Below are 10,108 nucleotides of genomic sequence, written 5' to 3'. Positions count from 1 at the left end.
CGTAGTACCGTAGTCCGTCGGTTCTTGACCGCTGAATGTGAATCCAGCTTCACCGATACGAACCACCCGACTTGAGTGACATCTTGGTCATAGTCGGGCCCGACGAACGTTCGGTAGCGATGCATCCTTGTCCGTCTTGCGCCGTGGTCACCACCTGTCGCATGACCGAGAGTTCGTAGCTTGAGCAACTTGAATGTAGCCACTTCAGCGATTACTTGGAAATCACTACACCACAGGCTGAGCTTTCACTTGTACCTTCAACATCAGACTCATCGCCTTCATCGACTTGAAAGTCGTCCTCGTCGCCAGGGTTTAGACGGTCATCACCAACAGATATGTCCACTTCTTCTGCACGTACAGTACACGAACGCACAGGACGTAGTGACGGTACAGGAAACGCAGCAACCTCTTTACTCGCACGTTTATTTCTTGGCGTCTGGGCCTTAGCAGCAGCTTGTGTGGGCAACTTGGCCGGCGCCTTGGCCGGTGTCTTGGTTGGTGACTGGACAGACGTCTTGGTTGGTGACTTGGCAGGCGACTTGGCCGGCGCAATCACAGGAGGGTTGGCTGGCGGCTCGGCGACACCCGGCGGATTCGATAGAGGGGAGCTCACAGTGGAAGCGGAGGCGTGTCGTTTGGCAGGTGGCATGTCATAGAGAACTGTGATAGGAGTTAGTAACAATAGAACAATAAAAAATGCGACGATTTGTACCCTTGACTGGTACGTGTTGCCATACTTCGTCAGCTCCTTCAAAAAAAGTCGACAAAATGTGTTCCGTTAGGTCATTTCTTCCATCCATCAGGTGTAAAGTAGCGATTGTCGGTCGCGAGTCCCTTTGGGCGCTCAAATTGCCACCTTAGCTTCTTGAGTCTGGTCCACAGTTGCCTCCACGTAATTGGCCGAATTCTTCGCTTCTGCGTGGCGCTATTTCTCCATCGTCTAAATCAAGAATGGCGCGAAATTTGGCGCGCGCTCTAAATCTCGGGAAATTTCTGGCCACGAATTATTGGCCTGAGGTTAGCTACATCACTGTGAAACATTTTATTTTGTAACCTCACTTGAAGTTTGTATGGAGTGTTTTATTATTTGTAAAGGGCAAAATGGCGAATACGGGGCTAGAGGGGTTAAACCTAGTACTATTAATGGTACTGCTTGGGTCAAGCTAAAAAAAACAGGTGGTAGTGAGCGGGTGTGGAAAACGTGGCCGTAGCAAACCCGAGCGGGGTGCCCGTGAAGTAGGGCCGCTCGGTATTTGCGGAGGCTGGCCCAGCGACGAGCATCCCAGCGAACGGACCCGTTGCACTATCCAGTACACTTTTTTTCTACCGGGTTGCAACCTCCAGCATGTGTGACCACCAGTTTGACCAATTATTCCGATTGGCCTAACAGTAAGTTCACCTCGACCTTTTTGCTTTGTATTTTTTACGGTTGATATTAGTTTCATTTAATAATTTTTTTAAAATATCTTGCAAGATTACGACGTGATATTGCACTGGCTTGGATTGTTCAGAGAGCTTGTCATCATGATAATATGATTTCCGCTAGTAAAACGTCATAGTCTATCTGTAGCAATAACTCAAAATCTTTTTTTTTAACTCGTGACTATTTGGCAGCACGAGACGTATTCGATTTGTGGACCTACTCTCAACGTTCTGGACAGCTTTAATTGCTTTTAACGATACCTCGTTCTACCCCGTAAGTTGTTTTCTGCACTTGCTTTTTCAGTGTCTGTTTTCGTCGATCTGCAGATCAAAGCTTTTACCCGATGAAGGCTTCATCGCGACAATACGTCACCAAAGCTAAGGTGTCCCGTATTCAAGCATCGTAGAAATAGAGCAAATAATACGTACCATTCTACTCTATTAGGCCATACGCAGGCTCGATCAAACACTATCACAACTTGAAATTGAAGACAGTTTACATGCTCGTGGTCGTAAACATTTGGCTTTCGTCAGATTGAGCGGCTGTGGGCACTCCGTCGCCATCTACGTATTACGACAAACGTAAATCGTTACATGTAGGTGGGGGGGGGGGGGGGGTTAGTAAAAATATTCACTTACTTGTAATGGCGCGATTGCGTAACTTAGGATCTCACATCTATCCTTTCATCTTTAAATAAGATAGAGGGTATCCCTCCTGCAAATTTCAAGTCAAATCAATTTTAGGGAAATGGACAGTTTAGGGATCAAACGCTTCCGGAATCGATCCAATAATATTTATTAATATATTTTATTTATAAAAAGCTACTTTATAAATATTACATGTATTGGACTTTGTACTTGAAAGGGTAAAGCAAAGGCGTTGCGTGTGGAAAGGTATACAAATCGACACCAGCAAATCATCGAACACCATCATCTAATGTGAACTGAGCAGTGCTCAGTGAGCACAGTAAGAGATGTACAGATGAACCTCTCTATAAGCATCATATTACTTACTAGAATCTCTTTCACATCTTTTTATTATTACTCCATTTATTATTATTAGAGTTTTATTTTTACATGTGTACCTAAATATCTGGATGTCTAACAGGATCTCGGCAACATACTTCCAACACTTTATAGACATTTATACGAAGTATTAATAAGCATACAGCCCAACTGGGATTAATTCATGTCCGTGTGCTGTGTTGTACACACAGTGCCATACAATAGAAATATCAAGTGAATCCATTTGCATGGATTTTACGAGGTATCGAGATGCGGAGGGAAAACCATACACACGATCGAACTGACTTAGAAAGAAAATAAAATTCTGGGTTCTGTCTATCTGATGCGTTTGTATGCAGCGTTGTTGTTATTGTAGTTGTCGTTTTTTTAAACATTAATTGATCCGATACGATCCCGCTTTCATACTCTTATACTATATACTATTGATTTACGTACTAGGCAGTAAAACGACTATTAACGTAAAGCTACACTAACTCGAAGCGTTAACGTCCGTGCATATCTTTGGATATGTCATCTCGCGTCGCTGTCCTCCGACTGGCACGTAGTATTGCAGGTGCATACCGCGCTCAATCGGTCATGCTCCTGTTCATACTGCTGGTTGGTAAGAGGTAGCTAATTTGAGTCCGGCCAGTTCGGAGCCGCGGCAGCTGAGGGTTCCCTTGAAGGGTGGAGTGGCTACTGCGGTTACCAAAAAAGCCGTACTGAGCCAACACTCAGCATAGAACAAGACTGATGGCAGGTTGCAGACCAAGATTCTCCATCTTTCAAAATACGACTTGGTTGGAAATATCGGCGAGAAATGGAGAAAAGAATTCGATGAGTACTGTAACTTTTCCGGGAACGTGGATGTTGCACATTACTGGTTTGGCAAACATATTATGCTATAAAAAATGGTTTCGGTGTAAGTCGCATACGATATACTAGATCATATAGTGCTTTTACTCAGCACTACCAGCTCAAATTCCCTCTAGTTCAAGGTCCGAAGGCGTGAAAACGAGGTGCACGAATGAACATGTATTAATACGAGTGTTCTTGTTATTTATTTAAAGGCACTTTACAATTGGAATTATTTTCCGTCCTGTCCAGATGTGTCATTCCAACAGCACTGGCGACAAGTTTTGTCGTTCATTGATATATTGCTACTATCCGGATCATCATTCCTAGTGAGTGATTCACTGGGAACCAACCGCTCTCATCTAATATAATTCTTGCGAAAATCATCGCTTGTAATTTTGTCACCGACCCTCAGCGAGTGAGAGTGATTCCTCTCTATAACAATAAGCTAGCTACATTTTCACTCCCGAGAGGGTCTTCTGTTGTAATAGCGCAATTCAAAGTTCGCACGCTCGCAACAAACCTCCCAGCCCCAAACTCGTTCCTTGACCCTCTGGTTGTGCAAAGCGTGGCGCAGGGTCCCCGTAACTTACGGGCCGTAATAGGCATGAGCCGTGTGCCTCTACCATGGCGGCCATGATGGCCGGGTCCACCCGACGGAATGGACGGGAACTCAGCTGGCACCAATCTCGATCGCAGTCCACTTTCGCGCTCGCCGCCTACTGCGCACTCTGTTGCACAGTCCCTCTCCAGCATCTGTCATTTCTGTCACTGACAACGAGAGCAAAGCTCGGAAACGATGAAAGTACTCGCTCTATTACAAGCTGCTGTAGTAACAGTAGCAGCTCGACGTGTTGCAGCATCGAACGCTGACCCCGACGTCGGTGAAGGCTACAATTTCCTGCAAGACACTGTCGGCGGTGCCACCGAGAAGTTGATCGGAACGCTTGCCCCCAACGCTCCAGCTGAAACTACCACTTCTCAACAAGGCTCGACCAGTGGCGGGTTCTTCGCACCGTTCGGCACCGACGGGCCATCCGAGGAACTCTTCGAACGCAATGGTAGCCTTGAGAAAATCGTGCCGATCATCAACGTTGCTGAGGAAGCGCTCAATCAGCCCATTCCTACCAACGACTGGTGGGGCAATCTCATTCACGTCACGGATCTCAAAAACGTGTCCAACTACGCCGCCTGGTCCAACCCGTACGCGGTGAAGCTGCCGCGTGAGGCACCGTACGGACTGCAGACCTGCTACTCGTACACGTACCGGGAGATTGGGTCGGAGGTCAACGGTACTGTCAAGTACTACAACCACTCGTACCACAACGACCTGACGCTGTCGTCGGAGGAATTCTTTTCATACGAGCCGACGTATGAGGTCTACGAATGGGACGAAGGAGGTGCTAAGCTGCGTACGTGTGACGAGACTACTGGTAAATGCATGGATTCAGCGCTGGTCAGTGGCATGGCCTTCGTGTCGGCTAAATATGACGGACTCACGCCTCGTATTGATACCGAGCACAACATCACGTACGTGGACGACTCGGCGCCGGGCAAGTTTGTTATCCACCTGAACAACAGCCAAACGTGGGTACTGTACGCCAGTGACAAGAGCCTTTCACTCCGTGTGGAGGAGTCGGTGGTGTTCTCTGTGAACGCTTCTGGTTCGTCGTTGGTAGCGGACAAGGGGTACTCTGGCACAATTCGAGTGGCCCTGCTGCCAGAAGACGCGACTGATGATACCGTTTACGATGAATACGCGGCGTGTATGGTACTCGGTGGTAGTGTGTCGATGGAATCGCGCACGGGTTACACGTTGCATTGGGACGTGGAGGGCAGTTCGTGTGAGTCGGTGGGCCTGTTGCACTTCGCACTGCCGCACCAGATCGAGTCGATGACTGGGTCTCCTACCAAAACGACGAGTCCTGGGGCGATAATGATGCGCTCGGCTACGCGTGGTCTTATGGTAGGTCAAGTGACGACGAATCCGACGTGGTCGTTCGTGGAGCCCGAAGCTGACTTCGAGGTGGACTTCTACCCTGCTCGCAAGCCGTCACCGTGGATTGTTCTGGAGACGGACATGCTGCGTACGCTACAAAAGGATATCATGGGCAACTGGTCCGACTGGGACGCCGATAGCTGGTACTACAACGGTAAATACTTCCAGAAGTATGCGTCGCTGTGTCTGATGGCGGCGGACAGCTCGGTGGTGGGTCCAGACACGCTACTCCTGTCGTACTGTCTGGAAAAACTGGAGAAGATGATTGAGCCGGTACTCAACAACTCACTGTCGCCGCCGCTCATGTACGACACGCTGTATCGTGGAATCATCTCGAGCTCGATCTTCAAGACGGGCAGTATCTACACCGAGTTCGGCAACGGTATGTACAATGACCACCACTACCACTACGGCTACTTCATCACGGCGTCGGCTATGCTGAAGCACCTGGACCCAAACTGGTCTCGCATGCCGGAGCTGGAGCGGATTATCTGGACGATGCTTCGTGACGTGGTAAACCCAAGCGCGGAAGATAAGTACTTCCCTCGTTTCCGTCATTTTTCATGGTACTTGGGTCACTCATACTCTCACGGTGTGACATCGATCGATAATGGCAAGGATGAGGAGAGTACTTCAGAGGATATCAATTTCTTTTACGGTATGACGTTGTGGGGCCGCGTGACGGGTAAAAAGGCTGTGGAAGATCTCGGAAGTCTGATGCTTCGTCTGGATGCGCACGCTATTCGCACATACTTCTTACTGAAGTCGGACAACACGATTCATCCGCCTGAGATTGTCCGTAACCACGTCACGGGCATCTTCTTCGACAACAAAGTGTACTACAACACTTGGTTTTTGGATGAGAAGTACGCCATTCATGGTATCCAGATGATTCCAGTGTCTCCGATTAACGAGTTGGCCCGTACCTCGACGTTCGTGGAGCAGGAATGGAATGACATCCTTTCAAAGGAGCCGATTGTGGTCGAGGTGAACACCACCATTACCTGGCTCTCGCTCCTCCTAGTAAACGCAGCAACGGTGAACCCGATGGAGTCGTTGCGCAACCTCAAGAACGCAACGATGGATGACGGTCTATCGCGGTCGTGGGCGCTCTACAACGCTGCCACTCGTTGCCGAGACGATGTCCACGTCAACACGACTGCTGCCGCTCAATTGACTGTCAAGGTGTAATAGTGAGGCTGAATCTGTTGATACGTTTGGTGAGAATCAGAGAGTGCAATGGAACGCTCCTTCACGACGGCCACAAGGGTAGCTACGAAATGATTCCACTGAACTTTGAATGAGAAGTTGAAAATTTCTCAATTAATGATCTTGGCTGGAGTTGTTGTCTCCGATGAAAAAAATGCACACTGCTGCCAGCGATGGCTCTCAATACTTCGGGTAGAACTGACCGCACCGAGATGCCCGGGCGATACCAACGCAAAACCTTAGTCATCGTGCGAAGAGCATGTTCTAGGTCGTAGCAAAAGTTCTCTCAAGGTGAGAACTCTGGTATTTATCGTTGGCGCAACACACCTTTCCGAAGAGCCGTTTGAACATTGCCTTGGTCTCGGTCGTGGCTTTGTTGAGCTGCCATGACCACACGAAAACCAATCATATGAATTCACTACTGTATTTGCTCTTTCCACTTGCAAAGGCTGAACTCCTGCCTGAAGCGGGCAGCGTCACGACACCACGATGAAATCATGAAAAACCAAAACCCATTCGTGAGAGAAGCATTTTTGTGTGCCAGCAAACTTTTTGTGAAGTACTACTTAAGTACGTAGTAGCGTCTTGGACATGATGTTAAGACTTTGGTGTGTTCGAGTTCAGTGTAGGCTGTAAAAGTAACATTGTTGTGCCACTTGCCGGGCCTCTTGGTAAATCGTAGGCATACCGTTTGATCCGATTTGTACCGATCTCGCACGTAAACAGCAGGACAGAGACAAGTTGAACGCTGTTTACTCTAAGAGTATTCCTCTGTGGTGTGGTACATGCGCCTGGACGACTTACTGTTAGTCACCTAAGACTTTCATAGGGTCGAAAAATGAGGCGATAGAGACAGCGAACTAGGCCTTTCCAATCTTCTTAACGTGAACAAACTCGCCATTTGCGCGTTAGCCTCTTACTGCGCACACGCAGTCCTCTCCTGAAAACCCGTGCACGGGTAGACGAACGAGATGAAGCTTTCGGGCTGGGCTCAAGTCCTTGTAGTCATTGCGGTGGTGGCACGTAGCGTGGTAGCCACGGTTGATGATCCTGATGTTGGCGAAGGTTTCAACTTCCTCGATGGAACTGTGGAGAGTGCCACCGAAAAGTTGATTGGTACTCTGAGTCCCAACGCCCCGGCGAGCACGCAGCAAAGCCCAGTGGGCGGTGAATACTTCGCACCGTTTGGTACTGACGAGCCATCCGAGGAACTCTTTAAACGGAATGGCAGTCTCGCAAAGCTTGCTCCAATCATCAACGTCGCCAAAGAAGCGCTCAATCAGCCAATTCCGACTAACAAGTGGTGGGGCAACTTGATCCACGTCACAGCTACCAATAAGTCAGAAAACTTTCCTGCGTGGGCTCAACCGTACTCATTTTTTCTGCCAAAGGTAGCACCATACGGCGTGCAAGCGTGTTATCCCTACACATACCGTGAGATGGCATCAGAGATTAACAATACCGTCAAATGGTACTCTCATAGTATTCACAACGACCTTACGCTCTCCGCCCAAGAGTTCAACGAGACAAAACCAAAGTACGAAGTGTATTCATGGGATGACATTGGCATCAAGCTCCGTACTTGTGCCCCTGGTAGCGTTGGGTGCATTGATTCGGCACTATTGAGCGGCATGGCCTTCGTGTCGGCCAAATACAACGGACTTACACCACGTATCGATACCGAGCACAACATCACGTATGTGGCCAACTCGGCGCCGGGCAAGTTTGTCATCCATCTCAACAACAGCCAAACGTGGGTACTGTACGCAAGTGACAAGAGCCTGTCGCTCCGTGTGGAGGAGTCGGTGGTGTTCTCTGTGAACGCCTCGGGTTCGTCGTTAGTGGCGGACAAGGGATACTCTGGCACGATCCGAGTAGCTGTACTACCGGAGGGGGCGGAAGACACAGTTTACGACGAGTACGCGGGGTGTGTGGTGCGTGGCGGCAGTGTTTCAATGGAGTCGCGCACGGGATACTCGCTACACTGGGACGTGGAGGGAAGTTCATGTGACTCGGTAGGCCTGCTGCACTTCGCACTGCCGCACCAGATTGAGTCGATGAGTGGGTCTCCGATGAAGACGACAAGTCCTGGTGCCATCGTTCTGCATTCAACCACAAGAGGGCAAATGGTTGGCCAAGTGTCAACGTTATGGGCGTTCGTGGAGCCTGAGGCAGACTTCGAAGTGGACTTCTATCCTGCTCGAAAGCCAACTCCTTGGGTGGTTCTCCAGACTGGCATGCTCAAGACATTGCAGAAGGACATCATGGCAAACTGGTCCTTGAATGCGAACAGTTGGTACTTCAACGGCAAGTACTACCAGAAGTATGCGTCATTATGCCTGATGGCTGCAGATACGGCCGTTGTTGGGTCTGACACGACATTGCTAACTTATTGCTTGGAAAAGCTGGAAGCTATGATTGAGCCAATGCTGAACAACACTCTGTCGCCACCGCTTGTCTACGAAACTCTGTACGGCGGAATTGTTTCAAGCTTGATCTTTGAGAACGGTTGGCTGTACATGGACTTCGGCAGCGGAATCTACAACGACCATCACTATCACTTCGGCTACTTTGTGACGGCTTCGGCGATTATAAAGCACTTGGACCCCAACTGGTCTCGTATGCCGGAACTCGAGAGAATTATCTGGACGATGCTGCGAGACGTTGCAAATCCGAGCCTGGAAGATCCCTACTTCCCTCGTTTTCGCCACTTCTCCTGGTACCATGGCCACTCGTATTCACGGGGCGTCACTCTACTAGACCATGGCAAGGACGAGGAAAGCACGTCCGAAGATATAAACTTTTACTACGGTATGACGATGTGGGGCAAAGTGACGGGCCACAAGGCAATGGAGGACCTCGGAAGTCTGATGCTGCGTCTGAACGCACATGCCATTCGTACGTATTTCTTACTGAAGTCGGACAATACTGTCCACCCACCGGAGATCGTGCGCAACCACGTCACGGGCATCTTCTTCGACAACAAGGTGTACTATAACACGTGGTTCCTCGACGAGGTGTATGCGATTCACGGCATTCAAATGATCCCGGTGTCCCCGATCAACGAATTGGCACGCACGTCGGAATTCGTAGAACAGGAATGGAATGACATTTTGTCAAAGGAAAGTATTGTCACCATGAAGAACAGCAACAACACGTGGCTCTCGCTGCTGTTGGTGAACGCAGCCACAGTCAACCCGATGGACTCGTTGCGCAAGCTGAAGAACGCCACCATGGACGACGGTTTGTCGCGGTCGTGGGCACTGTACAACGCAGCCACGCGCTGCCGCGACGGCGTGGACATTAAGGGAACGGTCTCCAAGCTACAAGTAGCGGTTGAGGTGTAGGTCGTAAGAATGGAGATCAAGTTGAAGTTGAGCAGAATGAAGGTCAGGTTGAAGCTTACAAGGAATGAAGGTCAAGTTGTTGTTGGAGACTAAGGAGTGGAGGTCACGTTGAAGTTTTCCGAAACGTCGCAAGGCACCACCAGCACTGCAGTGACTCCAGGTATATTGTCGGTACTGATGTGGTTGAGCCTTGCGCCAGATAGGATCGTCGTTGAAACGCAAGGGTGCTTAGCAAGCTCTAACTCATAATTTTGGAAATTCTAAATGTTTG

At 49.2% G+C, this 10,108-nt stretch overlaps 3 protein-coding genes across 3 annotated transcripts; 2 read left to right on the top strand and 1 right to left on the bottom strand.

Annotated features, from left to right (window-relative positions):
• Positions 1 to 211: 211 nt before the first annotated feature.
• On the bottom strand, positions 212 to 649 carry PPTG_10163 (hypothetical protein; the record flags this gene model as incomplete). Its single annotated transcript, XM_008905445.1, has 1 exon — positions 212 to 649. One exon carries the CDS (start codon positions 647 to 649, stop codon positions 212 to 214), a length of 438 nt encoding a protein of 145 aa, XP_008903693.1.
• A 3,129-nt stretch (positions 650 to 3,778) lies between these two features.
• Positions 3,779 to 7,071, top strand: PPTG_10162 (hypothetical protein). Its single transcript, XM_008905444.1, has one exon. It carries the CDS (start codon positions 4,082 to 4,084, stop codon positions 6,470 to 6,472), a length of 2,391 nt encoding a protein of 796 aa, XP_008903692.1. The 5' UTR covers positions 3,779 to 4,081; the 3' UTR covers positions 6,473 to 7,071.
• A 390-nt stretch (positions 7,072 to 7,461) lies between these two features.
• Positions 7,462 to 10,061, top strand: PPTG_10161 (hypothetical protein; the record flags this gene model as incomplete). The annotated part of the gene is made up of 1 exon (XM_008905443.1): positions 7,462 to 10,061. One exon carries the CDS (start codon positions 7,462 to 7,464, stop codon positions 9,835 to 9,837), a length of 2,376 nt encoding a protein of 791 aa, XP_008903691.1. The 3' UTR covers positions 9,838 to 10,061.
• Positions 10,062 to 10,108: the final 47 nt, after the last annotated feature.

Source organism: Phytophthora parasitica, assembly GCF_000247585.1.
Source record: "Phytophthora parasitica INRA-310 unplaced genomic scaffold supercont2.20, whole genome shotgun sequence".
Classification (NCBI taxonomy): domain Eukaryota; phylum Oomycota; class Peronosporomycetes; order Peronosporales; family Peronosporaceae; genus Phytophthora; species Phytophthora nicotianae.
This window is presented reverse-complemented; position numbering and strand designations above follow the sequence as displayed.